General features: G+C 40.3%; 1 protein-coding gene across 1 annotated transcript in view; it reads right to left on the reverse strand.

Annotated features, from left to right (window-relative positions):
* Window positions 1-321: 321 nt before the first annotated feature.
* CCDC168 (coiled-coil domain containing 168) overlaps window positions 322-22,687 on the reverse strand; it is a 29,638-nt gene continuing 7,272 nt past the window's right edge. The window contains exon 2 of the mRNA XM_045501270.1: window positions 322-22,079. Within this exon, the coding sequence (XP_045357226.1) occupies window positions 403-22,079 (21,677 nt within the window). The 3' untranslated portion in view covers window positions 322-402. The remainder of the gene's footprint in view (window positions 22,080-22,687) is intronic.

Raw genomic sequence — 22,687 nt, forward strand, 5'->3', positions numbered from 1 at the left:
GTGACATTACTGAACCCTCACTGCTATTTAAAAAACTCTCTCCCTCTGTGCAGTCCCAACTTTCTGGTCATTCTCTCCCAATCTCATTTATAGGCTCCATGTCCTTCAACTCATCCTCAGTCACTGGCGTGGGATAGGAAGAGAGCGTCCTTTCCTGTGCGATTATGAGGAAGGCAGCATAAACTAAAAGGAGACCCCACTGCATGGTGGGATCAAGCCCAAAGTCATCTGCTTTTCCACCCCATCCGTCCAGAACAGTTGTGCAAATCTACCAAAGAAATAAAACATTATCGGTTTAGAAGACACTTCATGAAAAGACCGTTTGACTCTATCTGATTTTATTTTTCACAGAACACCACAATAACCAGCTTTCCACTTCAGATGAATCTAGATACGGTTATATCAATTTGGATGAACCGGACTGAAGGACTCCAAGAGAGACCCCAAGAGCTTTTTGGATGAAGTCCATATATTGCACGAACTTGAAATCTTTGCCACCAGAGGAACTCTGAAGTTTGTCTTCTTTAAAGTTCTTGGGGGAATAGTCCAGCGAATGGTTTGAGGCATAATCTCCAGCGAATCTGCTGGTATACAGGCATAAAAAAACGGCTGGTTTTGTTTGCTTTCAGAATGGAAGTAGACATCCTCTCGATGAGGCTTTGATGATAACTTAGGTTTGCTTGCGTAATGATTCAATCTTTCTGACTCATAATTACATACTTTTTTCTTTCTTGTGCATTTCTCTTTATTCTGTGTATAACTGTAATCACAGTCCCAACGAAGGTTGTTCTTTGTAAATAAATCCAGCTTTGCCTTCTTTCTTTCTTTGCTTTCAAGATGACTGTAAGGTTTGCCTTGGCTTTTTGCAAGATGTAATTTGATATTTGATTCCGTTAAGGGAACTAAAGAGTAGTTGGTTCTGTGCCCTGCAGACCATGAAGACTTCCCTTCACTGAATGGAACAGAAGATGAGCTAGATGGAACGTCTACAGTATTTAATGAACCATAGCACAACCAGTCAGGAAATGGCGTTGTGTCAGATGACCCGTATTTCCTGCTTTTGTGGGATTCATAAGAAGGTGTCACAATTGAGGAATGTTTTCTACAGCCTCTGACACCATGATGGGAACCTGAATATTCCCTGTAAAATGGTTTCAAATTAGTTTTGCTTTTTCTCATCTTGTAGAGATTTTCCAGAGGAATGCCTTTCTGTAATTCAAACAGAATGTTTTGGGATTCCTGACTTAAATATGGGTTTGCTTCTAAGAACATACATTCTTTGCTCCCATATACCTCAAGAGCTGAGCATGCCTCCAAGTTGGCTAGACTCTCAATATTTGTCTGACTCTCAGCAGAATCGTCAGAAATCAGAATTGAATGGGAATCAACTAAATGGGGAGCACTTTCCTGAGTCTTTGGATCAAAATATTTATACGTATTTGTTTCTTGAAACCACACATGACATTGTTTATCTTTTTCTGGAGTCACATGAGACTTTAACTCTGAAAGAACTGTACTATCTTTCTGAGCTGTGCCCTGTTGATCAGCGTTAGAAGCGCACACGTGGGTTGGCTTGAGGAATTTTTTCATCAGTGATGAGTTTTCATGGGGACTTTGCTTTTTGGGAGAGATGTGCTGTTCTAACGGTTCTGTGTCAATGCAAAGACCACCACCGCTTTCTCCCCTGTAATCTCTATTTTTACAAATTGCAACTGTGTTTAACTTCAGGATATGTTTGGGAAGTGCATTTGGTTTAGGGAACATACTTTTGACTGGAAGCCCCAGGAGAAAATGAAGGTATTTGTATTGCAAATCAAGATCTATTTGATGAAGAGATTTTTCCTCGAAAAGTAACAGAATTTTGTTTTTTCGTTTTGGTACTTTGGTACCAGAATTAACAAATTTAGATAAAGGTTTCTTTGTATTCTGAGCATTGGCCATTGTGTAGGATTCTCTTACAATCATGGGAAAGGCTGTCATTTGAATCTCTAATGTTTTTATAGAAAAGTGTACGAAAAGTTTGTCTTTTTCTTCTGCTGAGTACTTTGGAAGAATAGGAGTCAATGGCATCTCATTAGCAGAAGTCGCTGAAGATGCTCCACTTTCTAGCTTTCTAATACTCTTTCGGTTTGCAATGATCTCTTTGTCGTCACTTGAAACATTGACAATCAATGTCTTCATACAGCGGACAGGAGGTGAATCCTTGGGGTATTTCTGATTTAAATTAGGTTCTGTAGCATCAATCCCTTCTAGAGACAAAAAGCACATTTTTTTATGTCTTGGATATAGCCTCCAACTGTTATGTTCTGAAATAGACTGTTTTAGATAAAAGTTGAACTTGTGGAAAGATTTTTTTGCTATCTCTGGGATCAGATTCAGTTTTATTTCAAACGCTTTTGACTCTAAATGATTAGTGAGCTTATTGTTTTCTTTGGGAAGAAGACGTTCCAAAATGAGTTTTGGCTGCAATTTGGGAGGTTTTGTTGTGGATGTTGTATCTGGACTTCCTGCAAAAGATGGTGACTTCCAAGCATCAGGCTTATGAGCTTTTATTTTTTCCAGTATATCCTCACAAATTTTGTCCTGAATCATGTTTTTTATCTGGGACTCCAAGATATTTTTAACTGCTTCATAAAGAGGAAGTAAACTTTCAGCACTTGTCCTTTCTGCCACTACTTTTATTTCATTACTTTTAACTTGGGATGGTACAGGCCCACTTCCTGGAAAAGTTTTTTGTTGCTGAACCTTTGGTGTCGTTGTGTCCTGGATAGGTTCACTCTGATCCCCCTGTTCTGGTGGCGAGGCACACCCCATGATATCGAGTAGCTCAGCCCCATGTTGTGTTTCTTCTACTCCTGGGGGGGAAATATTCATGCTTAGGGTACTTTCCGTGTGGGTTTCTACACTGTCCTTGGGATCATCAGACATGAGTGGACACTCTGTGGGCGTCAGAATGGGTTTTGGTGCCTTTTCTTCTTCCTCAGTCATAAGCAAGTAGGGTTCCTTTATGATCCTTGAGCTATCAGGCCCTGGAACAACGTTTTCTTCCTTTGTTTGTGGAATCAAAATGTTTTCCTTTGCTTCACGGCTGAGGTTTGTTTCTGATTTTGACAGTGGGGGGAAGGGAGGACACCCTTCTTTTACAATGCTTGAGCTGTTCCTCTTAATGTCACTAGTGCTTGGTGATTTCTGTTGCAATTCAGAAAGACAGAGTATCTTTTCTCTTTCTAGGTTTGTCTCAGATTCTGCTGTTTCTTCAGTCTGAGATGAATTCACCGTGGAAATAGAAAGACTTCTGATACATATTCCTGAAGTATCTTCACGCCACAAAACTGTTTTCTTTGGTCCGCTGAAGTCATACTCTAATTTCTTTCTATTGCTTGGAATACCACGTCCTGTGTTATTAAGAATCTGTGAAATTGGGTGATTTTGGATTTTCATAGTTAAATATTTGGGGCTCAGTTCTCTCTTCAAATCTGCTATTGTTAATCTGCCTTTCCGGCCTTCAAACTTGAGAGAAAGAGGAATGTAGGCATAAAATGAATCCAGAATATGTTTTTGAAACATTTTTCGTGGCTGAATATTTTGTTTTGCACCAGGGACTTCTAGGTCCTTTTTATGTTTTTGCTTGATTGGACAGCTGTTTCCTATACGAGTGATCACCTGAGTGTTAATTTGAGACTCCTCTGCCTTTGGAGATGGAGTGTTCCCATTTACAACATTATTTGTGTCCCTTTTTAAGTTCTCCTCTAGACTGACAATGATGTGTTTGTGCATTTCTGTTTGGTCCTTTTCCAGACAGATAGCTATGTTTGTGTCTATTTTTAATTCCCCTTCTTCCAGTTCTAATGTTTTTTGCTCCAGATTTATAATAGTACTGGTGTCCATTTTATTTTTTCCTTCCAGATCTTCAGATTGAACTGGAAAAGTCCAGTGGGAGGGAAGAGGCTCCTCACATGATTCTAGAATGCATTCCTTTTGTTCTGGCACCAGCAATGCCTGCTCTTTTTTCCCTCCGAGGGTATCAAACACTGTAATATCCACATGTGTTCCTGGTAGTATTTGTATTCTGGGATACACCATAGTTTGCTTGCATACATCTGTTTCCAATTGCGTCTTCTGTCTTCCATCTTTAAGTGGGAGTTTAAGAGAAAGGCTGGAATCCAGGCAGGTCTCATGTCCCCTTTCAGACTGTAACACCACTTGCTTTTTCACAACAATCTCTTGTTCTTCTATAATTGGGGGAGTATCTGGCTCTGTGATATTCATTTTCTCAAGCGATCCCTTTGTCTGTAGGGCTAATGCTTTGGAAGAGGGCATTTTGCTCATTTTATCATGATTTTGTACCTCTTTCTCTGGCTTATCAGATGTGTATGAATTTCCAGATCCTGGAGATGCCTTGGATAACGTTTTTTGTTGGGGGGCATCTTGCTCTGAAACAGAAAATCCTTTTGCACGTACAGGGGTACCAAATGTGACATATATTTCCTTGGATATTTTCCTTGGTGGTGAAACTAAACTCTTAGGACTCCTTTTATGGTTTAAGTCATCCATTATTTCAGTTTCTTTCTTCAGGTTGGCCATCTTAGCTGGATCCATTGTGGGGTAGGAAAGAAATGTAGTAAAAGTTTCTGTTTTGTATTTTTCTGGTCGAGCCTCTTGCCCTGTAAAGAAATATTCCAGCCTTTTCCCACTTATGGTACCAAATCCTGTTAAATAAATGTCCTCATGCTGTGAATTTAAAACTAACAGACTCAAGTCTCCTTCAGATTTGACTCGTGGAGGTTCATTCCTTCGCTGTACACTGACCATGAAGTTGGATGTCCACTGTTGCACTGTCTCTTCTTGTGGCACAGAGTGTTTGACTTTCTTCACAACGATTACACTATCACCAGCAACTCCCTCTGTAATTGCTGTTTTCTGGGTATCTGATGATTCCTGGAGATTTTGCTGGAGAGGAGAGGATCCTGTAGCTCCTGGTACATCTTTTTCTATTTTGTTCCCTGAGTCTAGATAAAGGGCAGGTGCTGATGGGATGGAAAGAAAAGTCCTTGTCAGAACTATAGGTAGCTCATCTTCACCTTTGCACATATCTTCCTTTTGTTCTTTAATATTCAACACAAATTCCTTTGTGTTAAAGATATGGGAAATTGATGAAATCCTGGCCTCTTTGCGATGCATCCTAATCCTCATATCAACTGTTTTCACTTCATACTTTTTTTCTTTCTGTGACATATGTTGTTTTCTTTCTCTTACATCACGAATTGCCCCTGCACCTGATAATGCTGAAAGCATGCGTGGAAGTAGAGAGGGCCTTCTAATTCCAAGCATTTTTTCATTTACTTGTGTACCTTTATCTAATGTAGGGTTAGCTGAATGTTTGGAAACATAAGTTTTTCTGAGCACTGTACAGGGTGGTTTACCTTGACCTTCATGTTTCTTTGGTTCTTGCCCTCCAATGATTAGATGCAATTCTGTTCTATGGAGCATACGTGAAGGAGGTGATTTCTTTGACTTCAAGATTATATCTGTGATATGCGCCATACTTTTCATATTTGTTTTTTCTCTGTCCTGCTCCTCTTCCTGAGGCATACATTGTTTCGCATTTTGACTATCTTGCAAGACATCACCACCAATTGCTTCTGTATGTACTATTTCTCTGGCATTTGATACTGTCTGCACAACAGACCTTGTAGCTACTAACATTTCATCATCTACCTGTATTTCTTTATCCAATTGGAGGAGAGGGAGAGACGAAGATGGAGAGGAAGTGTTGGCCAGAACCACACCTGGTTCATCTTTACTTCCTTGTATCTTCTTTTCTTGATGTTTGGGGAACATGAGGTTTACTGTTTCTACTCCACCCCCCTCCTTGTTCTGGGGCATCTGATCTTTTCCTTTTTGTGGACTGATTAAAATATCTCTAGCAGTTGGCTCTACACTTTCCACATCTTCAGAATCTGATGATTCCTGGAAGTTGACTGGGGAAAGAGAGGATCTTGTTAATATGGCCATTCTCTTTTTCTCACATCTGGGATTCTTGTAAAGGTGAAGTAGGGAAGATCTACAAGTACAAGTACAAGTCTTAGTTGGTATTGTACCACCTGGCTCACGCTGACCTTCCTGAGCCATTCCCTCTTGGTCTTTAGTTTTCCACAGATGGTCACTTAGATTGTATCTAAGTAAAATAGGTGATCTCTTTTCTTTTAAATGCCTATCACTGGGAGCCACTGTACTATTCATCTCCACGTTTTTCTCTCCATCTCTCACTTCTTTCTGTAACGTGTGTTCTTTTAATTCTTTTACATCATTTGAAAGTTCTCCATCAGTTGTTTCTGCATATGCTGTTTTCACTGCATCTAGTGATTCCTTGGACTGTAGTTGTGGGAGAGGCACATTTGTAATTCTTATCATGTACCCCTCTCCTTCTGTGTTGCCAAAGTTAAGATATGGTAGAGTCAGTAAAGAAGTACAGATGTTTCCCAGATTTTCAACGAGGTCATTTTTCTTTTTCTGCATCTTTCTCTCTTGCTCTTTCATTTTCCACTGCAATTTTTTGGTATCTAGTATATGTGAAAGGGGTACTTCCTTTGTCTTCAGAGCCACACATCTTGGGACCATTTTGTCTTCAATATCTATTTTGAGTCTATCCTTCTCTTTTAACTCACCATAAAATGACTTAGTATATGCTTCTTTGCCTGAATTGGATGGATCCTGAATCTTTGATGGTGGAAAAGTGGAGTGTGTTTTTTCTAGTGTGTCTTCCTTTTCATTCATTTGCCCGTCCCATTTCAGGCAAGATGGAGAAGGCAAGGAGGCACAGGCTTCCTTCAGAACCATTTCTGGTTCACTTTTGCCTTCTTGCACTCCTTTCCCTTGCTCTTTAATATACAAAGGTAGTCTCTTTCTACTGGATAGATGTAGAGGTGAGGATATCTCTGCTCTCAAAGTGATTATTTTTGGGAATCTTCTACCTTCCCCATCTTTTATTTTTACTCTGTTCTTTACCTTTGTATATGGCATAGGCTGATTAATTTTTATTATTACATCGAATGAGCCAATGCCCTCATTGGAATCTGCATGTCTGGTTTTTCCTGCATCTGATGACTCAGGGCACAGCAATTGTGAAGGAGAGCATCCTATCATTGCAAGCGAGTCCTTGTTTTCTTTGGTTCTTGTGTCCAAACTGTGGTGAGGTGGGGAAGGTGTGGAAGGAGGAGTTTTTGTCCGAGCCACATCAGGGTCACCTGTTCTTTGCTGCTCTCGTTCTACTTTCTCCATCATGCTCCACTGTGGTTCCTTTCTGTTGTTCAAAGCACTGTGCTCAGTAACCCTGAACACAGGAGGAGGTGGTGATATCTTTGCCTTACAATCTGTGCCACTGGGCCGCACTGAACCATCTGTGGCTTCTGTTTGTACTCTGTTCCTTTCTTCCTGTCGTGGGTGTTGTTCTTCTTTTATCACATGGCTATCAGATGACTCTGTAGGTGCCATTCGCCCTGAAGGCAATGATTCTTGGAGCTCAAGATGTGGCACATCATTTCTTATTATTCCTGGCTCACCCTCCTCATCTTTTATTGTGTCCCACTTAAGATGAGTTGAAGAAGTGATGAAAGGATGAATTCTGCTCAGAAGCACAACAGTGTCCTCGTTATCTTCTTGCCCCACTTCCCCTTGTTCTTTGATGTTGACTTGCAGTTTCTTTGTTTTGAGTATAAGGAAAAGGGGTGATTTCTTTGCCCTCAAAGCTATGTACCTGGGGTGCATTATGTCTTCCTCAAAAGTATTTGCTTTCTCCTCTTCTGTCTGTGTCATGTGTTCTGTTCTTTTTGAACTGCTTGTGATGCCATTCAAAGGTGGTACTGTATATTTTAATTCCTCGGCATGTGATGATTCCTTGTGCCATGAGGGTGGAAGAGAGGGTCTTGTTACTCCTTCTTTCTCTTCCTTGACTCCTATACCTTTGTTTAACTTAAATGGAAGTAGAGAAGTTCTTGTCAGAAGCTTATCTAGTTTGCTTCTTTCCTGTAGGTTTCCTAATTTTTCCTTCATGTTTGTCTGTACTTCTACAATTTGGGAGCCACAGCTCCCAGAGGTATAGAGTACATGTGGGAGTGGTAATACCTTTTCCTTGGAAGTTGTGCCTTTAGGATACATTACATATTTCATACTTACTATTTTTCTTCCATCTTCTCCTTTCTCTGGCTCATACTCTTGCACTACTCTTAGATCCTTTGAGATATCATCCCCAGTTGACTTTGTATATGCTGTTTTCCCTGCCTCAAATGATTTCTGTAACTGTAGTTGTGAAACAGCAGGTCTTGTTATTCCTTGGCTGTCTTCCTCTCCTTCTATTCTTGTGTCCAATTCATGGTGACTTAGAGAAGATTCAGAAGCCCCATGTGTTGGCAGAACCACTTCCCGTTCACCTTTACCTCCTCCCTCCATTCTCCCCTGCTCTTCACTTCCCGGGTCCACGTTCACCTGCTCTTTAAGATCCGGTGGTATGTCCTGTGAAAGTGCTTGCTTTCTTTTTAAATCTTTATCTTTTGGATGCATCACGTCTCTCTCAGCTGATATCTCTACATCACTCTCTTCTTTCTGTGGCACATAGTCTTTTGCTTCTTGTACATCACTTGCGGCATGGTCATCAATGGACTCTTTATTTGCTTTTTTCACTGCATCTGATGATTTCTGGTGTGATAGTTCTGGAATACAGTATCTTGCAACTTCAGTTAGAGAGTCTGCTGTTTTAATTCTTGTACCCAACTTTAAATGAGAAGGAGCAATTATGCAAGGGCTGGTATTGCTCACAAGGACATTTGGCTCATCTTTAATTTTTTGTACCTTTGTCTCTTGCTCTTCAACATCCAGCTGATTTTCCTGTGAAATTGGTGATTTCTTTTCCCTGAAAGGTATGACTTCTTCCTTTTTTACTCTCTCCTCTTCTTCCTGCATTATATGTTCTTTGGCTTTATTTATGCTGCTTGAGATATCACCATAAACAGACTCTTTGTATGCTATTTTTTCTATATCTGATGACTCCTGGAGTTCTGGTTGTAGAAAAGAGGACCTTCTTTTTATTAGCCTGGTTTCTTCCCCTGTTATTCTTATGTCCACTTCTGAGTAAGATGGAAAAGAGGCAGAAATACAAGATGTGTTCCGAATCCCAACTTGATTATCTTTATGTTCCTGCATGTTTTTCTCATTTTCTTTGATGTTCAACTGTAATTCCTGTGTGATTGGAGACTGTTTCACTTTCAAAGCTATTCTTTTGGGTTGCATTATTTCTTCCAAAGCCATTTCTACTCTATCTCTCCGTGGCATATATTTTGCTTTTTTTATACTGCTTAAAATATCATCAGTTGGCTCCTCATGTAGTCCCATTGCATCAGATAATTCCTTGAGTGTCAGTGATGGAAGACAAAATCCTGCGATTCCTCGCATGAGGACCTCCTTTATTCCAGGCATCCGTTCCAGGTGTGGTGAAGAAGGAAAGGAAGCATGGTGTTTATTCTGAACCATGTCTAGATCACTTTTATCTTTCTGCATCGTTTCCTCTTGTTCTTTGTTATTCCACTGTGGCTCTTTTCCATGCAGTATATATTTAAAAGGTGTTTTCTTTCCTTTAAAAGTGACACATTTGAGGCCCATGATGTCTTTCACATATACTATATTTTCTCCATCTTCCTTTTTTCCCTGTGGCAAATGTTTTGATTCTATTACACGGCTTAAACTATCTCTATTAATTGACTTTGCAAATAGTGTTTTCCTGACACTTGATGATACCTGGGACTTTAGCGGTAGAAGGCAGCTCTTTAGTATTCCAGACTTACCTTGCCCTACTTTTATTCTTGAATTCACATCAGTATGTGGTAGAGATGGTAAGGAAGCACACAAGCTTGCCAGTTTCATACATGGTTTACCTATACCTATCCGCACCTTGCTGTCTTGTCTTGTAATGAACGAGCCAATTTGTTCTGTACTTGGAATGTAATCCATTGTGCTAACTACTTCTTTTGATGCCTTCTCTTTACATGGCATCTTGCTCTGAAATATGTCCCTCAAAGAGTGAGAAGCAGGTTTTGGAGAAATCTGGTGTATACATTCTGGTTGCTTTTCTTCTTTTCCCTCAGCAGGCAAGCCAATTCCTTCTGTATTTGAAGTGTGGTACATTGGAGCCTTTAGTACTTCCTTTACACACGGCAATTTCATCTGAAGGACATCTGTCAAGGAATAAGAAACAGATGTTGGAAGAGCCTTGCAAGTACTTTCTTTTTGAGGTTCTTTTCTTCTCCTGTTGTGCAAGTCAACTCCTTCTGAGCATGGAGGTTGGTCTCCTGGAGTATCTGCTTTATTTGATGCTTCATCTACCACTGAACTCAAAACTTTTGAACTCCTTCCTTTCGCTGAGACATTTTTCTTTAGCTTATTATTATGGAGTCGATGCACTATGCGTGAAGAAATGGATTCCAGAATATTTTCTTTATTCTGGTTAGACCTATGTAGTTGCTTCGCCTTCAGTTTTTCAGAAAAAATCATTTTCTTTTCATTTAATCTCAATGGACTATCAGTTACCTGTGATTGCTCTTTTCTCCATGGATTTACATATAAATTTATAGGAATGCTTACATCTTCCTTCCTTGTATTTACCCCCTGTGTTATCTGGAAATGATTATCCCTATTTGGGCAAGATACAGAATCCACAGTACTTTCAGGAATGTCATCTGGCTCCACCTCTCCTTTCTGCACTGCAGATATATTTTGCTGGGCCGCCAGATTGGTGTAAAGAAACTTCTGTCCTTTTGAGCCTTGGAAGATATCAGTTTCTTCTATATCTTCTCTTCCCAATAGATGTGAAATATTTTTTTTGCTGGTGTACATCTCTTCCTCAGCTACCTTTCCTGTGTTTTCCAAATGAGAAGGTTCCATAATGGGGTAGGCAACAGACCCCAGATTTGTCACTGAAACACTTCCTTGTTTTGGCAATTTTTGCTCCTTGCAAGTCTTCTGTTGAGAAGCATTCAACTCTGTAAGAAATATATTCTGTCCTTTTGAACTTAATGAAGCATCGGTTTTCTCTGATACTTGTCTCCCCGATGGAATTGAAACCAAACATTCAACCATGTCTATGTCTTCTTCCTTCACTCTTTGTGCAACAAGGAATTCACATCCTGTAAGTTTTCTAACTCTTGGGGCATCAAACCTAGGGTAATCAATATCCCTCTTCTGGGAAGATAGACCAGGGTATACTTCTCTTTCCAACGTTACTCCTATTTTCACGGGGTCAAGCTCCTTTGTCACTTGTTGGCCAATCACTAACTGATCTCTACATTGAGGGAGAATGTCTAGTAAAAGAGTTTGGCGATTTTCTTTTTGTGCTCTAATGTATTGTTTCAGTGTTTTGATATTTCTTGATATAGTATTCTTAATATCAGTGGACTTTGAAGATGACATTTTTCTTTGGCTTAGTGATTTCTCTAGCTTTCGCTGGGGAGGAGTGTAAAGGGGCTTTCTTGGCCTGTCTTTCTCCCTTTTTACTTCTGTAAACTGTTTAATTTGAGATGGACCAGATCCAGAATCACAAATAGTGCTCAGAAGTAAATCTGTTACAGTTTTATCTTGCCAGAACTCCCTCTTCTGCTTCTTCATGTTACATGTCTGTTCCTTTTTGTTTCTTCTGGTCCTACATCCTATGGTATGACACAGCTGGGAAACAGGTAGCTTCTTTGCTTTCAATTTTACCCGTTTGGTATGCATACTGTTTTTCACATCTGCTGTTTTTGCCATAGCTTTATGTTTTACGATTTGAAGATACACAGGTGTGCAGGCATAAGCAGAGCTAGCATTTGTTTTGTTTAGGGCATTTCCCTTTTCAGAAGACTCTTCAGAGATACCCCAGGTACTAGGCGATGGCTCCATTTTTATGTGTGAAAAAATAGGCATGGAATCATATACGGATTTGAGGTCCACACGTAATACAGTTTTCTCTCTCTTCGTGCCTGTCTTCTTTTCCTGTCGCTCATTATTGCTTACAGCAGCACGACTGGTAGCATGAAGCGGTTGTGAAATCACTAGCCCTTCGGTTGGCAGCTCTGTATGTGTTGGCTGTGTGTGATGGAACTGTGATCCTCTGTCAATCCCTGTTTTCAATCTGCTCTGCCTTCTAAGGTCAGGGGTATCCGGTGTGAAGTCAATGGTATTTGGAAATGTATTAGCCACATTTTTATCCTGTGTCATCTGTTTCATTTTCATTTTTAAATTGGATCCAAGTTTATTCCTGTATTTTGTGGTAAACTGCCTTCTGATCTTAGGTATTTGTGAAATTGCCAGCTCTTTTTTCTTCATAATTGAACAGTTGATATTCAAGGTGATTTTCTCTTCTAATAACTGTACTGTGTTTTTCTGGCTTTCAGGGTCAGATAAAATAGGTGTGAAGAAATCTAAAGGCCCCAAGAAAGTTGTGGCAGAGTTTTCCCCTAACTCTGCCTTTTCTTCTGTAGTATGACCACGCAGATTTTTGTGAAGTGTTCTGTTATATATGGTGCTCCTTGCTATTGTATCGAATGAGTGTTTATCAGTCACTATCTTGGATGGTGGAATCTCAGTTCCCTCAGCAGCAGGGAGTGACGCCTCTACAACACTTTCAATCCACTGTCTCCCTTTCATCTTGTACTGAAATGTGCACCCCTTTTTCTTTCTATGGCTTCCTGTAATACACCTTGTGGTATTAAGCAATTGTGAAGTTGGTCGTTTCTTTGCCTTCAAAGTTACATGCTTGGAACTTACTATACTTCTCTTGCTTACAAACTCCAATGCATAGCTCTGGCTTTTGGGTACAGATGAATCAAGGCTGGAAAAATCTGAAGGTTTTAAGACTGTTCTCACTAAGTCATTTTGATTCCATGCCTTCTTCCCCGAGATAGGACTATCCCAATGTCTCCTAGGATTTCCATCCCATAGAGTGCCACGTTGTATTGAAGCGGTCTCTGATTTCCTTGCTTTTGGCAATGGAGTCTTTACACGTTCCATACATTTTATTCCTTCTTGAGTAGAAAGACCTTTTTTCTCTGTTTCAACTTGAAGAAAAGTCATCATGTGTCTAGAAACAGGCTCCGAAACGGTTTCTCTAAAGCATTCTTCTTGTCTCATCTTTTGTGCTGTCCAAGGCAAATTCCAAGTCCTTCTGACTTCTGAATTATTCAGTTCAGATGTTGATTGGGAAGAACCAGGATTTTTCATTTGATCGGCGCTGAAGCGGTGGTGTTGCCCACAGTGTGGAACTGAATCCAATAACATTCTTTGGATATTTTCCTCTTCCTTTTCATGTTGCACATTCATTTTCATTGTCTTGCTTGATCTGTTTTGCATATCAGTTGAGCTGGCCTGGTTCCATGCTTCCCTATCACGTGGTGATTTCCTTCGCTTTGCAGGGATATGGCTGTGCAGATTTACTCTTAGTTGATCTGTCTCTGCTTTTGATGTGCTCTGCATTTCGATATCTATTTTGTTATCAGCCGAAACAAGTGCGGGAAACAAAAATGCATTAGCTATACTTTTATTTTGTTGCTTGTCTTTTATTGAAGAATTTAAGTTGCAGTCCTGTTCCTTTCTACAGTAGAGATTATCATGCTCAGTGATATGAAGCATCTGTGAACAAAGCGGCTTCTTTGCCTTCATGGTTACACATTTGGGACCCGTGAGATTTTTCCTTCCTGGAAACTTTAATACCTTTTCCTGCCTTATAGAGTCAGAGAAAACGGATGTTGTGGATGTTGTTAGTAAATCTCTTTGCAACTCTCTATGTTTTCTGGCAATGCGACCACTCATTTTCCTCCTAGAGCTTCCATCACCAGGATCTCCAAGCACTGAGTTTCCCAATTTGGTAGGCGGAATATTTTGATCAACTCTGTGCTTCACTACTTTGTGAGTTTTTATGCCTTCCCCCTTGTCTTCAGGTCGTAGGGAAACTGCCATGTGAACATCCAGCTTCCTTGCAGGGCTCGCATGAGATTTGGCACTACACTCTGCTCCATCAGTTGAAAAGTAGTCCAACAGTGCTGTCCCTGATTTTGGACGTGGAATCTTTTGACCGAGTCTATGTGATATGTCTTTTTGTGGTGGGATGTTCTTCCTCAGCTCTTGAATGTGAAGTGGAATCAGAGGAGGACAAGTAGACTCCAATTTATTTTCTGAAACCACTGTCTGTCGCTGTACTTCCTGCTCTGCAATAAACATATTTTGATCTTTTCTCCTTCCTGTACTACACAGGAAATGTAGACCCTCTCTTTCTTTCCCACTTCGCCATCTTGATTCTGATGTGCTGCTTGAGTTGCTCCCATTATTAGAGGAATATGGACACAGTTTTTCCCCTTCATGTTGTTCGAGCTGTGAAATACTGCTTTGATTCCTTAATGGGTCTTTCTTTGCTTTTATTTTTTGATGCGTTTTGATGGCAGGTGAAACGGGTGTATGTGAAAGGTAGGTATTCGTAAATATATCTGACATACCTTGAGATATTTCTGGGGCCATGTTTTCCAAGACGCAGTCCTGTTCCTTTCCATGGCTAAGAGCTGCAGACCTAGCGATGTGGATCGTCTTTAAAATTGATGCCATCTGTGCTTTCCCCGTTCTAGATTTGGGGATTTGTGGTATCTTTCTCCACCCTCTAAAATCAGATGAAGCTGGAGTGGAGAAATCCAAAAACTTCAAGGTTCTCCCTTGTAAATCCTTTTGCAATCTTCTCTTCCCTTCTGGAGTAGATCTAGCAAGTTCCTTTTTAGGGCCTCCTTCAGATGGGATGTCACTCTGTGTTGTAATAATTAAAGATTCACGAACAGATTTCCCTAGCTCCGGAGATAAAAGCTTTGGGCTCTTTGCATATTTCAAGCCTTTCTGTGCTTTCGTTCTTTTTGGTAGCTTCTCAACTGGAAGTGAATTCAAGATAGTGCAGGAAACACAACGCAACACGCTTTGTGTGAAAAGTGTTTGTTGCTGCTGCTCCTGAGCTGTGTTAAGTGGTTCTGGGATTTTTTTCCTTGCTGAATTCTCCAGTCCTAGTTCTGATCTCACACAGCAAGGCTCCTCCATTTTACCAGTGATGGAACTGAAGTGCTGAGAACTCCATGGGGCTGCTTCTTCACGTTGGCCTTTGACCTCCTTCATGCCCCTGGAGGCACGGCCCCTCTTGTCACTGGAAAAGGCCCCACTGGCTCTCTCTCCATCTGGTGACAGCTCTTGCTGTTGCCGTTCGTGACTAAATCTCATTGTCCACAACACATCTGACTCTGCTTTTATTCTGTTATGCATTTTCACGTCAAGTGAAACAGGCATGGGAGAGGAGACGGCATTTAGGGTTTTGTCTGCCACAGGTTTACCTTGTTTCATCATGATACTGAAGTTGCATTTGAATTGCCTTCTATGGCTTGGAATACCACGTTTTGTGATGTGAAGTGTCTGGGAAATTGGTGGCTTTTTTGTCTTCAAAGTTACCCATTTGAGACTCATTTTCTTTCTCTTCTCTACATATTTTAAATGGTTTCTCCTTCTTTTCAATGCAGGTAAAGCAAGTGTGGATAAATCCAAAGACTCCAGAATCGTTGCTGGAAATTCTTGTGCTAATCCTTCTTTTTTCTCTGCAATAAGATCTTCCGGTACCCCAGAGCACTTTGTATGAATTAAAAAGTCAATGTTCTGTGATTTCAGGGTCTTTGGAGGTAAGTTTTTTAGACAACCATTCCCTGAGATACTAAATATTGTTGAAATTGGCGTTTTCCTTGCCTTCATAATTACACATTTGGGACTCATTTGATTTTTTAAGGCTCTACATGTAAATGTCTTTCTCTGCCTTTTCGATTCAGACAGATCAGGCGTGGAGACCTCCGAATACTCCAGGACAGTTGCTTCTAGATTTTTTTTAAACTCTGCATTTTCCTCTTTACCATGATGGTACAGTTCCCCCATATGGCTCCCAACACCTGGGACACCACCCTTCACTGTATCCACTAAAACTTGACCAATTAGTGAGTCCTTTGACTTTAGAAGAGGAAGCTTTGAACTTGCTATATATATTGCACCATTTTGTGGATGGTGGCTTTTCTTTGGCTTCTCTCCCAGCATGGAATCTGTAGGCTGCATTTGTTGTGGGATGTCTTGTTCTATAACAAAGAGAATTTTCCCACTTCCTTGGTTTTCTGATTGATGAAGGTCAAGCTCCTCCCTCTGGCCTGAACAGAATTTGAAATGTGTGCTGTGCTGTGAAATTACTTTTAATATCTCCTGGTCACCGGTTTCTTCCTCCTCATCTTGAACACTGTTTTCTTTGGTGTCATCTGAAGTAATATTCCCTTCCAGTGGTGATGTTGCTTGCTTTACTTGTTTAGCCCTGAGACTTCTTTCTCCTAACATATCTTTTTCTCTTTCTATCTTGTTATACGTATTAATGTCAGGTGTAATAGTCATGAAAGAATACATTTTAGCTGCCATTTTTTCTCCATGATGCACCTCTTTCATTTTGGTTGTAGGGTTACATCCCAATTCTTTTCTATGGTTTGGGCTAACAGCACCCTTGATATTGAATATGTTTGAAACTGACAGTTTCTTTGCCTTTAAAAGTCCATATTTGGTATTCACTGAGGTTTTCTTGTCTGAATATTTGAAGTTTCTCTGGGGTGTAGATAAAGCAGGTAGGCAGGAATCAAAAGTCACTGTGTCTTTCTTTTCAACACCACCAGCCTGTTCCTTTTGGTGATTTGCGTCAGATGGGACACCATGTTCTCTTGCAGAAAAAATGATCTCATCATTCTTCACTTCCTCTGACTTAGGAGGTGAAAACCCAGCGTAACTCTCTAGCTCTCCAAATTGAAGCTGATCCAGTATGGGGCACGAAGCATAACTTAAAACAGTTTGTGTACCATGCATTTGTGGTTGTACCTGAAGATTTTGACTTCGTGGTTGTTTCAGCTCCTCATCTGATTGGACAAGGTCAAAATTCTCCTTCTGATACGCATTGAATATGAAGCTTTGGCTATTCTCTGGAGTTGGTGACACTTCATGTTTTCCTTCCTCCTCTTTCCCATCTTTCATACTGTTAGATAAGGTACTCATGATATGATCCGGGCAACATACTTTTCCTCCATTTAGCAATTTCTCTTGCATTAGCTGCATATAATCAAGTCCTGTTACCCTCTGCATATCTGTCTCTACATTTAATCCGCTACTCATTTTGGTGTTGGGCAAAATAGGCACCTGGGACTGAATGATATTGAGAAATGCATCTGCTGCATTTTTATTTTGTTGTGGCTTTTTCATTTTTGTTTTAAAATTGCACTGCAGTCCCTTGCTCTGCGTGCCATTAAGCATATGTGAAGCTGATGGCTTTTTTCTCCTAATAGTTCTATATCTGTGATTTGCTGTTATTTGCTTCCTTGCTAATTCTAATGTGTTTTCCTTTCTTTCAGATTTAGAAACAAAGGGCTCAACAGAACCAGAAGAATGCAGGCACATCACTTGCAAATCTTTTGGTAACTCTGAATTGTTTTCCACAAAGTAAGAATCTAGTACCCTTTTCAGGTTTCCACCAGATGGTAAGTCACACTCTGTCATGGTGTTGAAAATGTTATCAAATGATGAGTTCTCTGCTTTGGGAGGTGAACTCTCGGCACCCATAGGGGCTGTTATGGCATGTTCTGTTTGGCTGGGTTTCTCGAGTTCCTCGCCTTCTCTAGAAGCCATCTGGAGGCTAGTCTGCAAGGCAATTTGTGCAAACCATGTTTGGTGCTGAGCATCTTGCTCCTGTGTTAAACTGCTCAGTGCTGTGTACTGTTCGTCAAGGTGGGTCTCCTTCCCTTGACATGCATCGGGCCAGAGATGCTGGGTATGCTGCGAAGCTGCCTCTAGCAATGTTTTCTGCTCCACTTCCTCTCCGTCTTTCACTTTTTCTTCTTGGTCATGGAATGCACTACACTTATCAAAGAAATCAACATACTGTGGTCTCACTTCCTCTGCTAATTGCCCTTGCTTTAACTGAGCGTGACAGAAGCTGTTTGTCTCTCCTTGTAATCTGCTATGCATAGGAGAAAAAAGGCTACTTATAAAGTCATATACCAATCCATTAGCTTGGTTGATCTTCTCCAACTTGGCCTTCGCCTCAGAGTCCAATTTCTTTCTATGACCTGTGCTATTAAATACTTGTGAAACTGACGGCTTCACTGTATTCGTTGGTACAGACTTGGGCTTCACTGGACATTCTGTGTGTGAGAATCGTACTCTGTTTTTATTCACTTTTGAGTGAGTTAAAACAGGCGTGTGGCAATTAAAAGTCTCTGAATACCTTGCTGGTAAATCTTTTGGTAGTTCTGCCTCTGTGTCTGCAAAAAAGTAACCCATTTCCCTTGTATCATTTCCATAATCTAAAACATCACTTTCTCTTGTTTGGTTTATAGGGTCTCCAATCACTGATTTTCCTGATGTCGGAAGAGGTATCTCCACATCTGCAGTGCGTTTTAAGTCTGCTTGTGTTGCTAGGCTTTTCTTCATATTCTCAACATGAAATAGATCCATTATTGGGGTGTAAACAGAGTCCACAAGACTTTCTCCGGATGTAACTGGTTGAGGCATTTCTTCCTCTGTTTTGAACTCCTTCTCGGGATTTGCATTCAATCTGAGGTGCCAGGGACCATGAAGGACTGCTTCTGGTCGAGCTGCTTCGTCCCCTCTCACTTCATCTTGCAATTTAGCTTCTTCTAGTGTGTTTCCAGAGTCATTTCCTTTATTAATAAAATTGGAATGCTTTTCTTCCCTTTCATCCTCTGATTCCTCTTGGTTTGGCTTGGTATGGCCGGGATTCTCCGCATTGAGTCTGCTGTGCGTTCTAATACGAGGCACAGTAGACATGTGGGGGTAAGTAACATTCACAAGCACATCAGACACAATTTTATCTTGCAGTATCTGTTTAGTTATGATTTTAAAATTGCCTCTCAATCTTCTCCTAAGACTTGGTATACCATTCCTACTGATATTAGGCATCAGTAAATTTGCTGGCTTCTTTACTTTCACAATGACAAGTTTGGGACCGAGTACCGTTTTTGCTCCTGACCATTTTCTTCTGATTTTCTGCCTTTTGAAAGATGATAAAGGAAGTGTGCGGATGATGAACAACCCCAGGGCAGCTGCAGGGAAAACTCGTTTTAAGTCTTCCCTTTCCTCCGCAGTATGATCATCTGGTATCTTCCTGGGGCTTCCACCAAATGGGACATCACGTTCTGTTGTATCAGTTAAAACACCACGCACTGGTGAGTTCTCTAGCACTGTAAGAAGATTCTTCGCATCTGCAGTCTCTCTGCCTGTAGGTCTGTCCATGATTTGCTTTACCTGAACTTGAAATGGATCCGTTGTGGGGCATGAACCAGTCCCCACAATTGTTTCTGTAGAAAGAGTTTGCGGTTGTACCTCTTGCTCTTTATTTGGGTTTTTTCTACTACCTGAACTGCTCTGTTTAATTTCACATCTGACATATTTAGGCTTCTGCTTTAGTTGCAGGCCGACCCTGAAATCTTGTTTCAGCTGTGGAACTGCTTCTTGTAAAGTTGGTTCCTCTTCCTCTCTGTCATGTTCTTGTGGCTTTTTAATACATCTCTCCTCAATGTATTTTGCATCCGATGCTTTCTTTTCATCTGGTGATTTCTCTTGCTCTACCACTGAATAACTAAACCCTGTTGTTGATGTATCTGTCTTGGCTTTTAATCTGCTCCGCATTTCCCTATCAGGCGGCCCAGAAATGGTAGTGTCAGTGGCATTGTGAAACGTTGCAAATATTCTTTTATCTTGCATATTTATGTTGCTTCTCGTGTTACATTGCAGTCTCTCACTTTCACTTGGGTCATCACATTCTGTCACATGAAGGATTAATGGTTTCTTTTCCTTCATAACTGTATCTTCTGTACTCTCTTGAGTTTTTACACTTGCTACTTGCTCACTGCTTTTATGCTCTTTAGTTCCTAGTGAAATGAGCAAATTGACCTCTGAAGTCTCCAGAACAATTTCCAGAAAATCTTTTTCCTTTTGTATATTTCTGTTTGGAAAGCACCTTTGTGTTTCTGGCCAATTAGTTGGTAACTCCTCTCCATTTGAAAGTGGAAGATGGGAATTCTCTGTACTTTTTAGGTCTTCCTGTGTTTTCATTCTTCTGTTTGATTCCATTTCAGGAGAGGAAGCAAATTTTTGCCAAGGTTCTGATATAGCTTCTTCTAAAGGTGCCTTATGCTTCGGAATATGCAGGTCAGATGTTTTTTTACTATTGGGGGCATGGAACTCTGCAATACCAATTTCTTTTTCTTGTGTAATTGGGTCTTTAAGAGACTGTTTATTCTTCCAGTTTGTTTCTATTAATAAAGAACAAGGTGCTTTTAATGGAAAAGTATTGACCATGAAAGACTCTTCTAGCCAGGATGGAAGTTTTGCTGAGATGTTTTTTTGTCCTTCATTTTCTCTGCCATGCTGCTTTACATTTTTAGCATTGCCTGAGGTTCCTCTTTTCTCAACGGACCCCACACAACTGACATTCTCTGCATCTAGTGACTTGTTTTGCTTCAGCAGAGAATGTCTACGTCCTGTTACACCTGGCATGACTTCTACTAGTTTTTTTCTGGAATACCTCTTACTATAAGGAGGAACAAGCTTGGAAAAGTAAAGAAGATGCAAAGCTATATCTGATACACCTTTCCTTGGATGTAATTCTTTCTTCTTAGCATTATACTTGCATCCTAACTTGCCAGGTTTTGAAGTGTGGCATACTGTCATTTGAAATACCCATGGAGTTGGTGGTTTCTTCGACTTTTGAGATGAAACTTTGCGACTAAGTTTACTTTTACCGTGTAATGCTTTTCTCCAGTTTTTCTGCCTTTTAAAGGTAAGTGAAAGAGGCACTGAGCTATATACAGAATACTGGTTTAATTCTGAAGAAGCAATTTGTTTCTGGCCCTCTGGCTTTACACTCCTTATTTGGAGCATCCCTTCTGCAAATGAATTTGGACTTATAGTTAAAACTAGAAATCTGGCATTCTCAAAAATAGCATTTTGCCCCTGCGTTAAATGTTTAATCTGGTTTGAATCTTCAAACCAAACAGAAGAATACTGGGTCTCATGTAAGTGCTTATTATCAGACTCTAAGCCCTTGATTGAATGTTGAGTCTCAACAGAATGTGGGACATTAACCAAATGTTGGCTTCTGCCCATAACTTGGGTCTGGAAGGAGTCTTGTGTGCTGCTGGAAAATGGCTTCCTAATCAAATCCTGAGGCAGAGCAAAATATCTGGCCATGATATCAGGCTGGCTGTTGACTGATTCTTGGTTGTTAACAAATTGTTGGGCTTGACTAGTAAATCTGGCTTCATAAAAACCTTGATTCTGAGTAGCATTTTGTACTGGAAAAGAATCTTGTGCTTGGGTAGGAATATGCATTCCAAAAGAATGTTGATTTTGAATCAAGGACTCTTGAGGTCTTGAGTATGGATAAGTAGTTTTACTCTCTAATATAGTTTTGGGTTTTAAAGGAATTTGATTTCTCACAGTTTCTTCCAGAAGTCTGACTTGGTCTCTGGAAAGAAATAAGTGGGCAGGAGGACATGGTGCCATATCTAGACCTTCACTTTCTCTAGAGATGCTAGAGCGTCTTGAAAAGTTAAAGTCAGAAGAAAATGCTGGATTTTTATTTTTGTTGGTTTTCAATATTGCAAATAATTTCCTTGATGAAAATTGTGCTGTTTCATGTTCATTTTCATATCCTCTATGGCTAAGAAAAAATTCCTTTACTTCTGAATGAAACAGTGACAAAGATGAGCTAGTCCCATGTGAACATGGCATACGACTTTCACTAGAGTAACTTACTTGATATTTACTTTCACTAGTACCTGACCATATTACTTCATCTGTTGGTGAAACTCTATCTTCAAAGTTACCTTCCTTGTCTTCAGTTTTAAGTGATGAAGTAATTGTTCTTACTGAAAACTCATCAACTCTGAATATAAGAAAACAGTTTGTAAATGAGTTGTCATTTAAGACATATTTCAAACAAGAACTCTCTTATAGATTTAAGGTAACTCAATAGAGTATAAGAACACAGCTCAACATAAAGATGAATTGAAAAGTCATTATTCACATTACAGAATAACTCATAACCTAGTTCCACTCATTGAATAAATCAATCCACTGACAAAGTGAAGTAAATTATTCTCATTTCTCAGAGAATGAGGGATTTTTACCTCAAAAACCTATCCCAAAGTCTATTTTAAAAATTTATTTATTTATTTTGAGAGAGAGAGAGAGAACAAGTGAGGGAGGGGCAGAGAGAGAGAGAGAGAGAGAGACAGAGAATCCCAAGTGGGCTTTCCACTGTCAACACAGAGCCCAACTCGGGGCTTGATCCCATGAACTGTGAGATCATGACCTGAGCTGAATCAAAGAGTTGGAAGCTGGGGGGCGCCTGGGTGGCGCAGTCGGTTAAGCGTCCGACTTCAGCCAGGTCACGATCTCATGGTCCATGAGTTCGAGCGCCGCATCAGGCTCTGGGCTGATGGCTCAGAGCCTGGAGCCTGTTTCCGATTCTGTGTCTCCCTCTCTCTCTGCCCCTCCCCCGTTCATGCTCTGTCTCTCTCTGTCCCAAAAATAAATAAACGTTGAAAAAAAAAAA

This window comes from Leopardus geoffroyi, chromosome A1, assembly GCF_018350155.1.
Source record: "Leopardus geoffroyi isolate Oge1 chromosome A1, O.geoffroyi_Oge1_pat1.0, whole genome shotgun sequence".
Taxonomy (NCBI): domain Eukaryota; kingdom Metazoa; phylum Chordata; class Mammalia; order Carnivora; family Felidae; genus Leopardus; species Leopardus geoffroyi.